The sequence below is a fragment of the Rhipicephalus microplus genome, chromosome 8 (assembly GCF_043290135.1).
Source record: "Rhipicephalus microplus isolate Deutch F79 chromosome 8, USDA_Rmic, whole genome shotgun sequence".
In the NCBI taxonomy this organism is placed as follows: Eukaryota; Metazoa; Arthropoda; class Arachnida; order Ixodida; family Ixodidae; genus Rhipicephalus; species Rhipicephalus microplus.
Window position 1 is genome coordinate 134,230,221 of NC_134707.1, and position 20,526 is coordinate 134,250,746.

Below are 20,526 nucleotides of genomic sequence, written 5' to 3' on the forward strand. Positions count from 1 at the left end.
GCAACATCCCATGTGAACGAAACCACCGCAAAAGCGGCACGACCATAAAATGCAAATCATCACATTCATGAGCTTCATGTCATGGTTTTCACGCTATGACTTCTCAAATATGTTCTTCATACAGTCATGCTATGCAATACCAAGTTTGGTATGAATACCATTATTGACACGTTCAGGAGAGCTAAAAGTTGTAGGCGGCTAGATAGATAAATAGATAGATAGATAGATAGATAGATAGATAGATAGATAGATAGATAGATAGATAGATAGATAGATAGATAGATACGCTCCAAGTCCCCGAAGTTCACTAAGAAATGCTTGGCATTTAGAAGTGCGTGCTAGGGCTTCTTAGTGTCGGCTGTGCTGTGGCAGAAACTTATCGCCGAGTATAAATGGCCTGGCCTGCGCAGAAGACGCGGCGTAGTCACAGCGAAAGCTAAAAGAGCGACCTTTCCGGAGTCTTTCATAACACTTATTGGGTAACTACTGCAAGCACACTTGCTTGATACCCACTAAGGCATTAATAATAAATTGTTTTTGGTTAGTAGGCTGGTATTCACTATGCTATCTTTCTGCATTCTTCTGAGAAGTGTGGTATCCTCTAAAACTTGCAAGAAATTCTTTTATTGAAATAGAAAATAAACGAAAGAGTTTTTGTCACTGTTACTGGGCGATGGCTACCCCTTTCCACTTGATTGGTACAAAAATATAAAAGAAACAATAGCATATATACATATATACAGCCCTACATGGGTGAGAGCAAAAGTTCTCCTATAGGCAGAACAAACACGTAGACGCCACGCTCACTATTAGGTTTTGTCCGTTCAGTATTCCTCACAAATCTTCATTCTTTCGAAGAACTGTTGCAGCACCTTCTTTGCTTTGCCATTTGTTTTGAACGGCCAAGGCCCTAGTATTTTATTGAACGCAAGTGGCCTCTCGGGCTCTAACGTATGCAGATACTGTTCTAGTCGCCTTCGGTGTGTGGCGTGTGACTGTCGAGCAGGAGGTGACATATATCCTCGTCGTCGTGGCCGCATGAAGATGCTGACGATGTTGCACGATGAATACAAAGTAGGAAGTGCTTTGTGTAAGCAGTTCCGAGTCGTAGGCGATGAATGAGTGTGCCGATACGTCTTGAGAGGTCACAATCTAATTGGTATTCAAGATTAGGATCAACAGAATATAGGATCGATTCCTTTGTTTTGTCTGTGAGCCAGGCAGTGAGGCATAATTCATGTTTTGTTGTTCTTAATATTCTATTTGCATCATATTAAGATACCGGAATGAGGCACGTTTGCGTAGAATTATGAGCGGTTTTCGCCAACTAATCCGCCAGTTCATTTCCCTTTACTCCGCTGTGACTATGGACCAACTGAAATGCCACTCGATGATTCGACTTTAGAGCTTCTGAGAGTTCTTTCAGTATAGCGCATACTATACACACATCAATGTGTCTTCAAGTGACATTTTCCACAAATGCCAGTGCTGCTGGAGTCTTTAATTACCACCCGTTTTCTCAGTGCCGTTGACAGTTTAATAAAGCTTATGGCTAGCAAAATTGCTACAAGTCCCGACGTTGTTGAAGAGAAGAGGTGGCCCAACTGACATGCGTATTTTTCGTGAAAATCCGGAATTATGAATGCTGATGTCGCTGTCTCTTTCGTGAAGGAGCCGTCAGTGTACACGTGAGTATATCCATGGTACATGTCAAGCAGATGATGTGATGCCGACTGCTCTGCGGCAACGGTCGGCACTCCACGTTTACTATGAAGTCCTTCTATTGACGTTTCAATAGTTGGTAGCTCAAGCAGCCATGGCGGGTAGTTTTGGTCCAGTGGCCAATGTGTCGACAAAGGAAGCCGGGAAACGTACTGTTGGTACACATGGTGTACTTGCGCTCCAGCATGGTTCATGATGTTGGATATGAGCGGATGGTAAGGGTGTGTCGGGACTAGACGAAGGAGGTGCCGCCATGTCTCCACATTTCTAATTACTAATAAGTTGGGTTCTCTTGCCTCTGCCAGTGTCAGAGAACTTGATGTTGCCTGTAGAACCCCCAGACATGTGCGTAAGCTTCGCCCTTGTAACAGCTGAAGTCAGTGTAGCGACGTCTGAGATATGCTGTGGAGAACTGGCGCCAAGTAGGCAATTTTCTGTCGGAGTAGTGCACAATGGACGTGGAGTAGAGACGCTGATGTACTACGCTTTTTTCCCCGCGATGTGACGTATAACATTTATGGTGCAGTTCAGTTGATTTTCTGAATCAGCAATATGCTGACTTCATCTGAGTTGGCCATCTAAGGTGAGGCCAAGGAAGCGATGCCTTCGTGCGAATTCGATTCTCTGGTCATCCACAAAAAGCTTCAAGTTTTGCACTGTCTTTCTCGAGAATGGCTGAACTAAAGATTTGGCGTGAAAAATCGGCATGCCTCGCTCTTTGAGGTAATAACATTTTGCATTTAGTTCTTGTTGACGCTGACGTTCGATCACTTCCAGTGATTTGTGAGACGTCCATATGCATATGTCGTCTGCATACATGGATATATTCTAGGCTTCAGGCAGTATTTCTGGAAGACTTGCCATTGCAGCATTGAAAAAAAGCGGACTTAGAACGCTTTCTTGCGGCACATCTCTGCTCATGTTGAAGCAACAGCAGTCTCCGTTATTGGTTGAATTGTATATTTGTCTGTCACGTAAGAAGTTAGCAAACCATTGAAGAACACGACCGTGAACCCCTAGTGAGGTAAGCCCGTGCAACAAAGAAAGGTGGCTCACACAGTTGAAGGCCTTCCTCATATCTGTGAACGCCACAACAGCCATATTTTACAGCTCGTCTCATGTTCTACAAATGTAACGAGGTCTAAGACGCAGTCCATGGTGCATCGACGTCGTCTGAAGCCAGCCATCTGTTCTGGAAGAGAGTGGTTAGCTTCAATCTACCACTGTAATCTTGTGTCAACCATTTTTTTTCATGACTTTAGATACACAGCTACCAAGGCTGACTGGTCAGAATGAGTCAAGCGAAAGCGGTGATTTACCGGGCTTAAGCAGTGGGACGATTCTCGCGGCCTTCCAACGCAATGGAACGTACGCGTTCGTCCACATGTGATTATATATTCGTAGAAGAACTGGCATGCCGTTGGGTTCTAGATTTTTCAGAACACTGTACGATACGTTGTCGGTACCAGTGGCCGTTCTTACGCGGGTTAGTGATAGAGCAGTATGCAACTTTAGTAGAGAATACGTGTTATACAGTGAGCATGTGATAAAGCGTATGCATATTGGATTTGCTTCTCTACAGAACTAGACAGTGCCGTAGTGTTGTTAACCGATTGCCCAGTTCCAGACAGCATTGTGCAAAACTGATTAGAAACATCACGTTCGGATAATCCAAGATATGTGGTCAACGCTCTGAATGGATTTCGCTGGAATACTGGATCACTTAGAGCAGTTATTGTTTGCCAGATTTTCGGAAGGGGAGTAAATGGGGTCAATGAATTGCAGAAATCATACCGTTTCTTCCGACATAATTTTTGCATCTGTTGGTTAGATTGGATGTGTGTGGCCTGACTCTTCTTGTAATCTTCTAGCCTCCCAATGCAGCAATAGTGACGTTCTGCTTGTCTTCTAATTGCTCGTAGGCGCTCATTACCTGCATCTACGCTGAAGTGGCCAGCTTGGACACTGTAAACCTTGTCGCACGGCAGTAACTGTTTTTATTGCAGGACATAAATGTATCCAGTTTATTGAATTCTATCAAGTCACGTCCACTATGTTCCTGAATTACTTTACAGTCAGTTAGCTTTGAAAGCAATGTTTGCACTTGCATTCTTGGGTGTTGCATGAGAACTGGGTAATGGTCACTCCCTCGTGTTTTGAGGTCTGTACACCAGTTCGTATCTCGTGCAATGCCAGGGGAGGCTATAGCTAAATTATGACAGCTGGCATAACTATTACCTCTTAAAAACGTTACTGATCCTTCATTCAGTACAACAAGACTACGTCGATCAATGGCTTTTTCAAGTGTTCTCCCACGTAATTCGGTATGATACTGTTCCACATTGTATTGTGCGCATTAAAATCTCCAGAGATGAGGGCAGGTCCCAGGGCTTAACCCAATAAATAAACCAAGGATGATTCGGCGATGCGTGTTGATGGTTGCAAATAAACACAAATCACGGTAATAGTAAGTTTTTGGAATTGAATTTTGCACGCTACAAATTCTGGCGCGTCCGAGTGTGACGAGTACAAAACAAAAGAGGGTATGTCTAGCCGTACGCATAACAGTGCCCTGCTCAAGCCTGGATTTCTTCTTGATGCATATGTGACATAATTAGAAATTCTAAAGTCGAGGCCAACGTTCGTTTCATTTAGACACAGAACGGGGATGCTATACTGGAAAACCAGCTTCCTAAAGTGTGCGGTTTTGGATCTAAAGTGATTGGCATTACACTGAAACAAAGCTGTGTCGCGGAAACAGATGTTTATTTGTAGAGCCATTTTGCTATACAACAATTTTTTGTGGTACTGCTAAAGGGTCTAACGAAAGGCCTGCGTTCATTTCTGGAAGGTTATCGGCCTGTGGAAATACACGCAAGATTGCCTTCAAAGCAAGGAAGCGCATCGACATAACCATATCCACATCACTTGTTTTCAGTGCACTTTGCTCTTGTGCCTTTGGTTCTGGCGAGGTGAAAGGTGTAGACGCTTGGACATCCTGAGTTGCTGATTGTTTCGGTGTCCTGCTGTCACTTGTCTGCCTTTGAACGCTTGGTAATCGTCCTCCACGGTACGTGTTCGCTGTACTTTTGTTTTTCTGAGCTGAAGCACGCTTTGCTGCCGTCACATACGACAGTGCTTATGTGCTCTTCTGTGTTCTTCATGTGATATGGAGTGAATGTATAGTTTCAGGATTTGGACAAGGGGATCTTTTTACGGAGCTCTTCCAAGCGAAATTTCTTGTCGCTTTAGTCGAGTAGCCGCGTGGAGTTTCGGACAACCAGCATATGACGCTACGTATTCTCCATAGCAATTGGCACATTTGGGATGAATCCTCGATGTTCATTCTTTGTAATCATGTGCTCCTGCACAGATTTTGCAGCGAAGTTGTCCATGGCACGATTCGGCAACATGTCCTTATCTTTGACAGTTGTATCATCGTGTACAGGGCTGTAGATACTCTTCCACTGGATGAATTGTGAAGCCTAGGAGAATACGAGGTGGCAGTGGCTTGTCGGGGGAGAACTCAAGAATTACACTGCTGAGTAAAGGTGGGTCTGCTGCACCATTTTCACGACGCAGCTATTTAGTCGTTCTTCTGACTGAGATGACACCGCTCTCTCTTAAATATACAAGCAGTTAATCTTCACTGTATTGCACTGGTACTTCTCTACTCTTTCCTAGGTTCCTCACATACGACTGCGGTATATGCGGTGCCGCTTCGAGACCAGGAACATGTGTTAACTCAAGAAGTCTGGGGGATATAGTAACTGTAGAGACACTTGCGGAGAAGTTGCCATCTCTGTTGACACGAAACGACTGCGAGAAATTCTGTTCCAATTGTTCATGCAGTGGCTGACGACGATGAGGAATTAAGGCTGCAGAGGGTGTGCGTCGCAGTTATTAGGGGAACAAGAACAAGCTTTCGTAATGGGTTGCAGCATTGGACGATTCTCTCGTTATGCTATTCGAATTGTGTGACGACTGGTTGTTCTTTCGCTGCTTTAAAACGCTTTCTAAGTCGTATTGCCGCGATTGCTTTGTAGACATCAAACCTACCTAAGGCAAGTTGACCATCAAGGCACAAGCTGCTGTGTGGCTCGGAGGTAGTATATTGGGCTGGCACCCAGTGGATCCTGGTTCGAGCCCCACTGTGTCATGGCAGCTAGGTTTTGTATTTTATTTTGGGCGATGTGGCTATGGACACCGTTGGCGGCGTACACGTGCATGGCCCAAGTTGTGATCTCGTAAACGTTTCAGCTCTAATGTGTTTTCTGGGCCAATCTCCCCGAGGGTTATGTGCCATGTATTCAGGCTACAAACAAACAAACAGACAGGCTGTTCTACTCAGCAGGGGCCCCAAACAAAACAAGAACATGCTCTGATAGTTACAGGTCCAGTTTTTGAAAAGGTGGTTCTAGTTGGCTATTCACTTTGCGCCGTGTTCAGCTGCCACCCCAATTATCACGTTGTTCTTCACGAGCTTATATTCACGTGATAGGTGACCGTGAGCTCACATTTTAATGTCGAACTTCCACGGCATTTTCAGGGTTACCTCAAAAACCATAAAAAAATTGTGAGTGTCACTTGCTTCGGGTAACGCGGTTAGTGTCGTCTAAGCGCCCCTAGTTCTAACATATACGCGATGCCGTGAGAGGTGCATACATATCACTCTTTTGCATGCTCACGTGGCCAGCTGCGTCAAAAATTACATTTATGTCTCCTGGCGCTTTCTGAAACCTAAATTTCGATGCGGAATTGGATTTTAAAAAGTGGTGAGAAAGGCTTCGAATAATTGGCATCGGTGGCTTGACCAAATGACGTTACCTAATGCAACGAAAAAAAAGAGTCAAATGAAATATTTGTGCGCAAGTAAGCCTTTAGTTAAATTCTTTGCTTGAAAAGCGGCATTCTTGAGATAATTTGTGTTATGTCCACTTTTATAGTCAATATTGAAGTTGAAGTTTACACCAGTTTGTTTGCTGTCTATCGTCGTTGTTTTTTTCGCGCTACCCAAATATAGATTCAAGAATGGACCAACTTGCCTCAGCTAAATCTTTACCGATATTGCCAATGTCTTCATCTGCATGCTGACCTCATCACAGACGTCTTCTATTCTTCGTAATAGCCGTTTTTTGCTGAAAATCTACCGTTTGTAAAGTGGGTATCATGGCAGCAGTTCCGCTCGCTTTTACTACTTCCTTGGTGCTGAATATTTATTTCGTGAAGCACGCCAGCTTCTTCTGTGAGACTAAGGGTGTAAATATGTAAACGATTCGCGTGCTACTACCTATTATTACCAGCATAAAACACCTGTCTTATATTCTGGGCATATCCTTCACACTGGCTATAGTAAAAAATTTATTCAGAAACACAGAATTCATTGCCAGATGTTATTGCGGCTAACTGTCCCGGCAGACGCCTCGTAACTCTGACACTCAAGGCAGGTGTATAACTGAACGAAGTATAACACAAATATGTATCCTGTCAGAGAGCATGCACGTTCATACAGGCTGATCAACATACAAAGGGAGACCAACCACTGATTGTATGGTTGTCTTAGCGGGAAGGCGACACTCCGAAGCAGGCTTCGCGCCGACACCGCGTTGCTTAATTCAAGAACTTTCCCGGCTGATGCAAAAAGAGAATTCGAGTAAACTTAGAATGGGCCACCACTCACGATCACTAGGTGGGCTTCTCATTTGAGGAGCCCCTTGGCGCCTGCTGCAGCTCGGGCACTGTTGACTAAAGCCTCCTGGATCGCCAAGTTGGAGCAACCCAGGAGGGCCGTCTCCAATTCTTCCCGGGTGGAGTTTGCTTTAGAGCAAGGTTCAGGGTTATTCGACATGCCAACAGCAAGTGGAAAATAGCAGGACAAGGGTATCTTGTTAAAGCGCAGAATGGACATGCCAGCCTATGTGCGGTTAATCTGCCACTTGTAATCTCAAGTTCTACTGACCTCTCTTCAATGAATTTCCAGAGGTGTGCAGCCCACGTCCTCTACCAAGTCGAAATGCAAAATAAAAAGTCCCGCTCGTCGTCTCCTGTCCGCATGTACGAGTGGTAGTCACTGTGAAAACATAAACACACCAAAAGTAAAAAAAACGGTGCAGTCCAGAAAAAAAAACTTATATTATGCTATGCCATACTGAACTTCACCAGAGGCCGCACCTCTCTTCAAGCGCTTTACATTCTCTGCCAAGCACCTTACTCTAAAAACAGCATGTTCTCTCTGACACGAATTCTCGGCCATGCGGACTCTGTCCACCCACACCACCCCAGCCTCAACTAGGTCACCCTCTTCATTGTGCGAGGCTTCGTCAACCACTCCGGAGCAACTGGAAACGAGTTGGACACCAGGAAAAGCATAACTAAGTACAGTGATAATGTTAAGGTTTTTACCTCAGACGCCGAGCCTTCCCTACGCCTCACTTCGCCTGAAATCACGGGATCAAGTCCTGACTGTGGCAGCTGCATTTTCGAAGGAAGCGTAAGTTCTGTAGGCCCGTATGCTCAGATTTGGGTGCATGGTAAGGAACCCTAGGAGGTTGAAATTTTTGAACCTATCCACTACGGTGTCTCTCATATTGTAATGGTAGGTTCGGGATGGTTAAACCCACACATCAAACATACTAAATGAGCCTCACCCTTACCTCTGCCGGACACATTCCACCACTCTGCGTCGACTGCATACCAACACGTATCCTTCTTCTGCCCGCCTCCACTTCATATTTCTGGACGTTTACACTGCTCCGAACTGTCGGTGCGTTGTCACTCACCCAGCTGCGCTTCCGCGTATAATGTGCGAGTGGCTGGAACAGTACACAAACTAACACCGCGACCTATCATCGAGGCTGCGTGAGGCTCTGTGAAGCTCTGGCCTCGATGACGAAACATGGGCGACTTAGTACGCTCCTGAGGCGGCGTAGAGGCAAGCTCATGACTTCCCCTTATGGGAGGCCTAGGCCCAGCCACCTAAACTTGCTGGTTTCTTTTTATTATTAAACTTCATTACTCCTTCTGTAATCCCCAAAGTATGCCAGCGCTTACTTATCGTGCCAGATTAAGGCAAAATATCTACATGTTCCTTCAACAGAAAGAGTGCCGAAAACATACGACATTGGCCAAGTGCGACGCGTTCATGGATCACCTATTATCATATTTGACTTCGAATGAGTCAAATACTTTCAGGCTGTATCACATAGTCAATACCTACACTGCATCAGTAGAAGGCAAATTCAGCGTGCGAAACAAAAAAAAACGTCTGCAAATGCAACCGCGCGAATACCTTCCATACAAACGTGAAGCTTAGCAAATGTGAGTGGGTGCCGAGCAATGGACGGCAACACATACATTGATAAAATCTTGAGGTTGTGCAAGACGGTTAATCCATTTTTATCTGAGGAGGACAAACTTGGGCATCGCTGGAAGGCCATAGGTGAGAGCGAGTAAAAATTTCTCATAGGGAAGACAATTTAAACTATACACGTGTCCGATATGATACGGCATTGCCAGGCCTTTGAAACATTGAAGATATGCCGTATACCTACTAAGTTTAGCTGTCTGTAGAACGTAGTGACAGTAGCAAATGTTTACGTGAGCTTACTGTCGGACCTTGCGTAAACATTACGCCAAATTGTTCGCGATGAGCTGCTTCAGCGAGAAGAACTACCTTCGCTCAAACCACAATTTTTGAGTGCCTGCTCAGCGCCAGGCCCCTCATCGCCAGCCCCTGTTCTGGCATAGCAGTCTGTAAGCGCCATGCCAGAACAGGTATTGTAAATGTCATGTCCTATATTACACGGAAGCGCCACGTGCCATGACGTCACCTTCGCCGAGCCTGAACTACCGACCACGCCATTGTTGCACAAGCCCTAATCGTTGAACGCCCACCTGTTACAACGCCGAGCCTTAGTGTGCTACGTGTTCTCCGTATCCTGACATGACCGTATAATTCAGCGAGACGCGTTTGCGACGGCCACCTTCCCCCGTATGGTGCAATTGCGGTGTGCCTGGTCACACCACACGGATCTGTGGGGGGCGGCAGTAATTTCAATATCCTCGGCTGGTAAAGGGCGAAATCAGGGACACACCAGTTTCTAACACCCGGCTCACACGAAGTCGGTAGAACATTTAGCAGGAAGGAGCTTTCGGAACCCCTCCCCAACCTCCGACTGAAGCTTGACATTACCATCAGCGCTTTGAATACACCGTTCCCCTTCGTCACGGTGGCGCGTACCGTCGCCACCACTGGGAAACTAACCGTCGCGGCCGATTGCGATGAGGGCGCTCGAAATTTGTTGCTAAGAGATATACTTCCTCCCGTTTTAAGCTAAAAAACAAGAGGAAAGTGCGTGTCAATAGAGTACCTATAATAAGGATGTGGTAGACATAGATGCGACTGTCTCTGTGACGAGTCTAGTATTTAGGAGAGTGCTACGCCGCGAGTTAATGTTTTGGTGGAACCAACAAGGATTGCCTTTTGCAGTAAGGGGCGCCTCATTATCTCCACTCGAATTGTGCGCTGTGTATGTGTATTTGGGTGGCAAACTTTTCACCACAAAATTCGTGATCAATTCTCAATGTACCCATGACGTAGTTTAGTGCAATGAATTTTCCAAGAAGTGTGGAGCGGCAGTTAAATGTCGAGCTGGGGATTTACCAATAACCGACCACCTTCCATTCAAACATTTAAGTGAAAGCAACCACAACCGTGAGAGTACTTTTGCTGTTTTTGAAGATACCGCCGAGCCACCATTCTCAACTGCTTGAGTGCCAGAGACCTGCTTTAGCCTTAGAGATTCCATGTTTGATGCCACTGTGGATCCGATACACTTAGCTTAGGATAAAACGAACATCACTCTTCGGACTCATTCTTCATTACTTGGTTCCAGTAAAAAAATGGGCAAACTGCTGACGGGCAGCTCACAACCTCCCGAGCAGAGGCACTTGTACGGTGGCCAGTTGACACACGTAGATGCCCCGGGCAGCGCCCCGGATGATACGGCCACTGCACGGCCTCCGGACTCTCGTCTTCACATTACTCAGTGCACGCAAGTGCCGCACATTGGTCGGCGCCCTGTCTTGGCACTTATCTGTGTTCAACTTTGCGCAAGAAGAGAAAACGCTTGCGATTCCCAGAGTCTCGCATATGCCACAAAATCAACACAGGCACGGCGAATCCGATAGTGCAAAAACCTTAGAAAGCTTTCCCGGTGGAACAGAAGATAATTTATGAGCTATCCAAGAAAAGCGGGTAATTCAGGCATTATGCAGTTCCTGGGTGGCCCTAGTCATACTTGTCAGAAAGAATGACAGCACCTGGAGGTTTTGTGCGGACTGTCGGCGCCTAAATGCAGTAGCATAAAACATGTATATCTCTATCCTCGATTTGATGATGTCTTTGACTGTCTTCACTCGGCCTTGTACTTTTCGTCATTTAACTTGATGTCATGCTACTGGAGATACTGGTGGATTCTGCAGACAAAAAAAAAGATGCCGAATGTACTCTATATGAGTTCACTGTCATGCCCTTCGGTGTGTGGAAGCTTAATTGAGCTTAAAGTGGTTTTAAAATACAACTCTGCATAGCCTCAAATGAGAGAACTGTATAAGCAAGTTTGACGATACTTTAATTATCAGTCGTACACTACGTGAACACAATCAACGTCTTGATGTTGTGCTGGATTGTATAAAGAAATACAGGCTTGTTCTGATGGTATTGATGGTATGTGACCTGACCCGTAGAAGACTATGGCCATCAAAGAATTACAGCCACCACGGTCAGTCAAGAAGCTGCGATGTTTTCTAGCACTGTGTTTATAATTTTGTCGCTTTTTGCTGACGCCGCTCACTCACCGACAGGTCGTCTATAAAATGATGCACTATTCTATTGGAAATATGAATGGAACGCCTCTTTTTGAGAGCTGATGAGTCTTCTGACTTCGCAATCAATACTGACGCACATAGATTCTTCCGCCGAAGACAAGTTTACACAGACGCTAGTGATGTGGTCGCCGTGCTGTGCTCGCCCGACGCATCGGCGATTAAGAACCTTCCATCGCTTATGTGCCGCTCGCTGAGCAAACCGCAGCAGAACTATACTGTTATTAAACATGAATGTCTTGCCGCCATTTTTAGAGTTCAGAGATTTCGGTCGTATTTGTACAGACAGCATTTCACGAGGGATGAATGGATGAATGCTGTGAGCGCCTTTTTGTGGTCATCTATTGTGGCCGCGCCGCTGGAATCTCGGTAACTTTGCAAGCGCATATTTACTTCAATTATTATTGCTTATAAAAATGCTAGCCTTGCTTCGTAAAACATTCGAATATGTTTCTATCGTGTTCATTGCTTCACCATTTTGGTGAAACTGCCACTTTTTTGTTGTGTTATTGTTGTTTCCTATATTGTGGGGTGAATCGTCCGATTGCGCATGTTTGGGGGATCAAGGTGGCGACTACACGAATGAGCTACCACCATCTCATTTTCGCAGTCGAAGTGCCAGTCGTGCAGACACGCCTGAATTGACTCTAACCCCACCGTCCATGAACGACGCCCCATCTTATCACCTTCCAACTTAGTTTTCAAATGGCTCTTGGCTTGGCTTCGTTTGTGTCGTGAAGCTGTGGCAACCTATGCAAAACAGTGTTTTTCATTTTCTAGCAGCAGCCTTGTACTGATAAAAAGTTATTTTTGAAGATACATGCATGTTTCATGAAAATTGCGTTAGATTTACCTTTTCCTGAAGTCACAGGTCAAGTGGGCTGAGAACACGGTCATATACTCTAATGTTATTTAAATCAACTTTGTAACAGAATACAGGTTAGATGGCATTAAATTCTCTTTGTGTCATTTGTTATGAATGACATCAGATTGGTCATTAGACAGGGCATTGCAGCGGACGCAAAGCTTTTCGAACTGGCTTTGTTAAGACACGCTGAAGAATATAATGAATAGACACCATCAACACCGTCTTCATTCGCTCCACACTCCCGGCTCCTTGTCGCACGCTTTTAGTGAATAAATTTTTTATTTGTTATGTAGCCGATAACTTATTTCAAATGGTAATGAATTAGTAACGACTTTACTTTTACATAATCGTTGTAATTCTAACGAGTTAACTTTAAAAATTCAGTAGCTGCAAGCGTAACAGAATTACTTTTCTGTGATAACTTGCCTATGGCTAGATAGAGAAGCCACTAAGCGATGCCACCTTCTCTTCATCATCAGCCACGGTCTCTATGAAAGGCACAATAGAAGTTGCACGAGAGTCATTAAATACATTCACTAATGATAAAGCTTCTGCGAAAAGTTTGTATACACTTTGTCAACAAACGCTCCCTGGGCGCCACCATAAGCCCCTCTGGACTGTTGTTAACATGCGTGACACTAAAAAATTCAGTGCCATGGCTGTGAAGTCAGCTTTTTTACTCCCGCGCAACAACCAAGATAAGGGAGGATCCTCCTCTCCGTTAGGAAAATTTATAGTGACAGGACCAACCACTAGGCCTCCTCGTCAGCACGGGGGGATCGAAGTGGCCCAGGCGCTGCAATGGTACGGCTCGCGTGAAAACTGCGAAGCCTAATTCAATGTATCTGTGAATATACGTATGAAACGACTTCAGAGGCGCAATTATGTAAAAGTTCCAAATCCAGACAAATGCGGTCTCTTCCATTGAGTCGCACGCGATAAGCCCATACAAGCTGTGACGAATGCTGTGACGTTATGAGTGACGTGGCTGGGGTGTCACGTGACTCTTTTTTTTCGGTTTTCGGAGAAAGGCGAAGGAACGGTCGGAGAGACTGTCCGAAAGCAACCGGTTGGATTGAAATGGCTGCAAGGTGGCCTGGATTGGATTGAAATGGAAAAAATGCGCGACCGGCGCACTTAGACAACATGGCGTTTCCCACTGACACGGTACTTCGCCTTGCCTGTGCGGTAGCTTTACCCGAGCAGAGGGGACGACGCGTGGTAAAACATGCATTTGAAGAGTTCAGCGAAGAAGAGTTCCGGCAATGTTTTCGTCTGTCCAAACGAACAGTGCGTAGCTTGTGCGACGAACTTGACCCTATCATCGGATGCCAGCGAGCCAGTGGCCTTTCCACAGAGAGAAAGGTGTTGTGCGCGTTGTGATTTTTCGCCACCGGTAGCTTCCAGAAGAGCATTGGTCGCGAGGAACACATGGGCATGTTTCAGCCGGCGGTGAGCAACACCATCCACGAGGTGACGGAGGCGATCATTACCGTGGCTGCTAGAAAAAGGGTGGCGGACTTCCTACTGACAACAGCTGCTAAGGATGAGGCAAAGGTGGAGTTTGTGCTACGCGGTTGCATCCCAGGGGTGCTGGCGTGTGCCGATGGCACGTTGGTCACCATTCGCAAGCCAGAGGGATTCAGACTGGCCGACACGGCGAGCTTCATGTCCAGAAGGGGCTATTATGTCCTGAACGTCATGATCGTAAGTACTGTTAGGATCGTTTATTACTCGCCCTTTGGAGCAATAGTTCAGTTGTGACGCCAAAGCTGGAAAAAGTAATAATGCAACGAATGAAAAAGAACCTGCAGGGAATTGGGTGCGAGCTAGATGGTGGCTCGCAAGGCCTCGGTAATAATAAGTGGCGAGTGTTTTGTGCGTGAGCCAGTTGCCGTTTTTGCACTGGCATGCATACGCAATTGAATTGCGCATTTTAGAGGTAATCGGTAATATGGGCAGCAGACGTAGCAGAAGTATATACACAACAGGGAAGTATTTCCAACACGAAAGTGCTCACAATCAAAATTGCACGAGCTGGCTTTGGTATTTACGAGTGTTCTTTCCCAAGAGCAACGCGTTGCTTTTCACTTATCGATCATTCCGTGGAAGTCGTAGCCATGTGTACAGCAGAGGTGGGGTCGTTGCCCTCCCCCTCCCCCTCCTCAGTGTGCTACACCCTGTGTTTCCTTCTAAGTGAAGCTCCTTGTACCAATGACTGTACTAGTACGCATTGTTTCCTGCATATGCGTAGAAAAAAGGGATTTATTCATAGTATATATGCAGTACTATTTTATATCGCTCCTCATCGCAGATGTGCAAAGCATGGCTGCGCATAATTGTCATAGACCCATGATTCCCAGATTCGTGCCACGACTCTTGAGTGTGGGAACACAACCCACTGCGTGCATGCCTAGCTGCACATCTGCAGCCTGGCGAATATCTGCTTGGTAAGTATTAATGTGTACTATCTGGGCAGAGCACTCAGCTTTTATGCTTACATTGCAGGAGATGCAGGCTATCCCCTCAAGCCATGGCTCCTAACTCCAGTCCTTGGCAGTCAACCGTGCAACAATTCCGAAGGCCGATACAACAAGGAGCACGCATCCATGCACAATGTTGTGTAAAGGTGTATCGCCGTGTTGAAAAGCATGCTCCGCTGCTTGCACCACTTTCGAACGATGCTCTACAACCCCAATCGGGCAGCGCAAATCATCTATGCTTGCTTTGCTTTCCACAACATTGCGTTGCATGCAGGCGACTGGACCTTGGACGAGTATGTCGTGGACATGCCACCAGCTGAGGAGGACGATGGAGAGCCAAGGGGGAGCCATATGCTCACACCACGCAACGTGCTGCTCAGAGACGGCAGCAGCGCTGTCTTGGACCTTTTTTGAAGTACACAGGAACGGTGAGTTTTCATGTTTTCATATCCCACACATAATATATTTACACTCATTCTAGTGCATCTAGACATGAAAGGGCTGTGTTTGCCACATTTGAATACACAAAGTACATACTTGTGCTTCAATATGAAGCAAGGTGGCAATGTCAAAATGCTGCATTTTCTTTAAATGGCACATGAAATATGCAACAGAAACACCCTTTTCTATATTAGCGATCACAGTCACAACAGACTAGATTGGAGCAATCATATATGAACGGCACTCTGTGCTGACTGTTGCTATCACAAAATTGTGCGAACAATGCAGCAACGTCTCAAAATTCTTTTCACCAGAACGCATAAAAAACGAGATTTTATTAGTAACATGTTGTATGAACACATGATACATAAGTACATATCTTCTCATAGTGACTGTTTACAAGCATTCAATTGTGCACGCCAGGCTTGACGAGCAATTGTGCTCGTCAAGTTGTGCTGTTTTTTTGCTCATTGTCCTAAACATTGTGTGAATGTTAAAATAACATTTAATTTTAATTCACGAATGCAGTCATTCTGCAATGCAAAAAATACGCAAATCAAGACGGCAAACAACAGGCGAGTTGTTTTGATAACATACAGCATGAATAATTCGCTCAGCCATCTCGCGGCTCCCAGACCATACCACGTTCGAAATTTATTCCCGCAAAGAGTCGTTTACAATGAAAACTAGATGAAATCAATCGCTGGCATGTTGCTGTGATGACCATTTTCCTTTGTGAAACTGCTCGAGATGACCACTTACTAGCTTAGCACTCCCAAACAAGATTCAGAATGTAGTTGTTGCATCTTAGCCTCATTGTGCTGAAATGAAAATATCACAGTGAACTGCCAAACAGTGTGATGCAAAAAGATATCACATTACTACACTATGTGGTAATGCTGAACAAAAATCACAGTGAGCTAGAAAACACAGTAGGACAATACAAATATCACAGAAAAATTAACAGAAAATGTCAACTATACACTCGTGGTCTCCGTGTGAATGACTAGACACCTTTGAAATGTGGGTAAAAAACACTGACACTAGAACAGCTCGAACATACATTGAGAAATGCACATATCGAACATAAAAAATGCTGCACTCCTTGTACAAAGTAAAGGCTAACCTAAATCTAGTAATATGTGTAAATGCAAACAAAAACGAATAAAATAGAACATGAACAGCAACACGTAAACATATCAAAAACATTAAACCAATTATGAATGATAAAAAGTTGAAAACATGGCGAAAAACAAACTAAACTATGTATACGTCTCCCGAAGCGTATAAAATTCAACATGAACAGCAGCACCTAAACACATTAAAACCAACAAATCATTAATGAATGATGACAAGAAAAAACATTGAACACATGACGAAAAATTAAACTAAACTACGTATCCCTTTCTCGCAGAAAGCCCTCAGCCATGGCCGGTGCCCTCCTACACCGCTGCCGCCTTCTATTGTGCCGCTGCCACACGCCGTGCTGCAGAAGCGATGCGGGTGGTTGATTTTTCATCTCCCACAGCACCTGCGATGAATCGTCATGGTGTAAATGTTTAAGTGAGCTGCCGGTAAACCCTTAACCATCTCGTGGCTGGAAGCTGCTCCTGCTGCCAAGAATTGCAACGGGCACAACAATTTCCCCTCAGTTGAAGATCAACAGGCCTGATGGCATCCTTTGAATGTGGGAAGCTTTGTGTACAAGCTATGCCCTCCTCGTGCGGACCTACAAACATTTGTTGAAACTGCTCTTTATTAATGTCCTCAAATGCATCTCTCACCATGAAAGAGCCCCAGGGCTAACCAACCTTTTGCCCGGCAGTTTATCATTGCGGATACCCGATACCATGCCCTCAATACAATGAATGGTTCTTGTTTACAGCCCAAGTTGGTTTCAGTCATCATTATAGAACATGGAGAATGCTTATGCCCCTTATGTAAAATGTAAACAAAGGGTCTACTCACCTTGAGCACCTTGTCGTCCTGCTCAAGGTTCCAGTCCTGCACTCAATAAAGCACTAAGTTCTCAGATGCTTGCGTGTTACTGTGTCACTGCCATCTTCAGCCGCTACAGTGGCCTCCACATCCATTTCCACTGCAGCAGTGGGAACATTCGCCTGCTGGAAAGTGTAGTAAGCATGATCTTTCAGAAAGTGGGTATTTGTTACTCTGACTATTTTGCAACCTTAAGTACTAAACATCTGCGGAAATGTTCTGCAGCTATTCAGTGGTCATTGATGTCGTGTATTACCATTTTAGTGCATGCACTTGCCCGCAGTCATTGCGTGTTTTATGATAAATCAATACCCCTTGTACTGCAAGGGCTGCAAACTGAGATTTTAGTTAAACCTACCCACTTTTAATTACTTTCTCGTGCGCTTTATTCCCGTTTAACAAGGTTCCGCTAAAGGCACCTCTTCAGATATCAAACTCTGTCATGGTACCGCTCAGGAATCCGTGATACTACGGCGGCAGAGTGCTTACCTGTTGAAAGGTGAGACCACAAACGCCACTGAAGCGTGTCATCCCAGTCAACTGTAGAACCCGGCCGCGGAAGCCAGGCAGCCAACCCCCTCCAGTGCCCCTGAAAATATACACTAATGTCACAGAACAACTTGCCCGTGCCATTCGACGGTCACTCACGTTTGTGCGTCTCTGATGGCGGCGGTGCCACGGCGGGCCTTGCGCACCGGCCTGCGCCACCAAGCCTGCCATTCCTGCGCAGGCACTTCATGGTTCAGCGCGTCGCTGAACTCTTGCCACAGCCGCCACCGGTCGGTGATGGTGACGCCGTGCCGCAGCTCGATGGCATTCGCCACGAGCTGGGGATGTTCGTCCATAAAGGCGAGCACCAGCGCGCGCTGAGCCTCGGATAACGCCGATGAGCCGCTGCTGCTGTTGACTACTGGTACAGTTGACCTCCGCCACGATTGCGCTCGACTGAGCCAACAACTTCGAAAGTTGCGCCGTTTAGGTTTGTATAGTGGGGGAGGTATGAAAACAGTAACTGCTTAAAACGGGGTTGTATTTAGCGTCACCACGTACCGTCCCGCTAAATTTAGCTTTATTTCAAAACAATAACGAGAAAAATACAATTATATTGTGCCGTATTCCTTAATAAACGTTTTAAAACTTGTGCCAACACAATTTGATAATGATCAATAGTAGTTAAACATTTTTAAACACGTCACAAACACTTTTCACTTTGCTATACGGTGCCCAAGTCCACGTCAAAATGATGACGCGAGACTTCATTTCGCTCATTGGCTGTTCAATTCCCTTTGTCCTCGCGACCGCTGCGGACCGCCCATTTTTTGACGTCACCGACAGACCGCCTCCGTCCGGATTTGGAATTTGTATATAATTGCACCACAGAGTGACGTTGACTTCAAGCGAAGTCGAGGAAGATCTAATACAGTGAAAATTAGCGTCCAATGGGGCCTTTAAGCTAGAACTTTGATGCAATAAACGCATGCCACTTATGCTGTGAGACATGCTACCGCTATAGAAGCTGGCTTCTTTCTTTTTCTCGAAGCATCTAGTGAAAAGCTGTGGTAAATCTAGAGTTCTTTATGGACTCTGGTGGATCCTAACGTGTCGCGAAAGTGCAGTAGTGTCATCTATTGACTTTGCATATCCTCTTTTTCAGGACACATATGTATTCAGTGCTTCTATACGAAGGTATCATAAAGTGGCCTCATATTTATAGAACAAACAGCGCATTTGACTGAATTAGATATTTAATTTTTATAGCAAATTTAATTTTTACTTTTTGTCTCAATTTTTGCAATGTATTTACTGACGCCTCTCTTACTGAGTGCCTTTAATGAGTCTGTAAGATAATTGAATAAATAAATAAAAAGTTCGTTAAATTCAGCAAGTGACGTGGATATAGCAGTAGTCCATATGGTTTTTACTTGCGTTTCGTGTTTTTTGCGTTGATGATTACTACAGTGCCGCCGCGCGTGTAATGTGCAGTTGGTCACACAATGAAGTTTCCCAGTTTTTTACTCTGCTGATTAGCTTACACATGCTTTGTTTTCCCTGACCTTCTTTATTGTTTACACAGTTGAAGTGAAAGCCTTGTATGCCTTACCCAACGTTGAAAACTGACCGACTGGGTCCAGTGCCGGTGGCGTCAACATGTGACGCGAAAAAACCTCTTGTACTTATGACGCATTGACATCACAAATGAATTTCTCACGTTTTTACTACAGCTTGCTCAAGTTCTTTACAGTTTTCTGATCCATCTTTTGTTGCGCTGTCACCCTAGCAAGCTTCAATAGGTAGCGCTGAAGTATCTGCCCCAAGCAATAGATGTGTGCTTTGAGTTGATTAAGCTGTGAGGAGTATCATGTAGATCCATCTGTTTGCCATTTATTCCCTGCACTTTTGGTCATCTAAGTGCCTGCCTAAAACAAAACGTCGAGCATTTAAGTCATCGAGCCTCTTTCATTACTGGAATAAGCAAAGCGGAAGAGGTGGTCTCACCTTCAGTAACTGCGTCAATACACAAGACAGCTGTGTCAAAGGGATTCATGCACAGTGTCGGTAAAGTTTCGACATTATTGAGCTCAGCTGGCGGTTTTCGGCAACGCTTGGCAGGCGGGTGAGCTTTGGACGTTTTTGCATCGCCGGGAGGCCGCGGAAAATCCTCGGCACAGCGTCCGGCAAAACTTTTGGAAGATCGTGCGGTAACTTCACAACTCCTCTGATCTGCCACTGGTTCACGCAGAAGACCTCACTTTCATCGAAGTGCTTTTCGCACACATGCACTTGCGGGAAAGCAAATGTGAAAGCAACAGTTCCTTGTCGCTGTATAGCGTGCTTCCATTTTTCCACCGTTCACCGTCTAGGCAGCCAGAACATACACTTCTTCGTTATTTTCCTTGTAACCGAATCAACACTCAGGTACGCTGCATGTCGTCAGCCCACGAACAGGTAAAATGAAGCACCCCCTTTATCCCAACCCAGGAAAGAGGGGAGAGGCACGCCCAGTTAATCGCACGGCGAAGGAGAAACACCGTCACAATACACAATAAAAATAGCATAGTGCGATGACGGGGAGCCTCACACACAGAGGTGACTCATTAAGGAGGCATCGCTGCCTGGCAGGCTGCAGTG

General features: G+C 45.3%; 1 protein-coding gene across 2 annotated transcripts; it reads left to right on the forward strand.

Annotated features, from left to right (window-relative positions):
• The first annotated feature begins 13,891 nt into the window (after positions 1 to 13,891).
• Positions 13,892 to 15,018, forward strand: LOC142768750 (uncharacterized). 2 transcript variants are annotated; one of them, XM_075870749.1, is made up of 2 exons: positions 13,892 to 14,182; positions 14,790 to 15,018. In XM_075870749.1, exons 1-2 carry the CDS (start codon positions 13,907 to 13,909, stop codon positions 14,829 to 14,831), a joined length of 318 nt encoding a protein of 105 aa, XP_075726864.1. In that variant the 5' UTR covers positions 13,892 to 13,906; the 3' UTR covers positions 14,832 to 15,018. The 2 variants fall into 2 exon arrangements, with proteins under 2 accessions (XP_075726864.1, XP_075726863.1); XM_075870748.1 differs by having other exon boundaries at positions 14,839 to 15,009.
• The last annotated feature ends 5,508 nt before the right edge of the window (positions 15,019 to 20,526 follow it).

What these genes read in the sequence shown, in the direction of transcription:
- LOC142768750 (XM_075870748.1), top strand. Translation starts at nt 13,907, where the DNA reads ATGGGCATGTTTCAGCCGGCGGTGAGCAACACCATCCACGAGGTGACG. An exon ending in ATGTCCTGAACGTCATGATC is followed by an intron (nt 14,183 to 14,838) that starts GTAAGTACTGTT and finishes CATGATTCCCAG; the next exon opens with ATTCGTGCCACGACTCTTGA.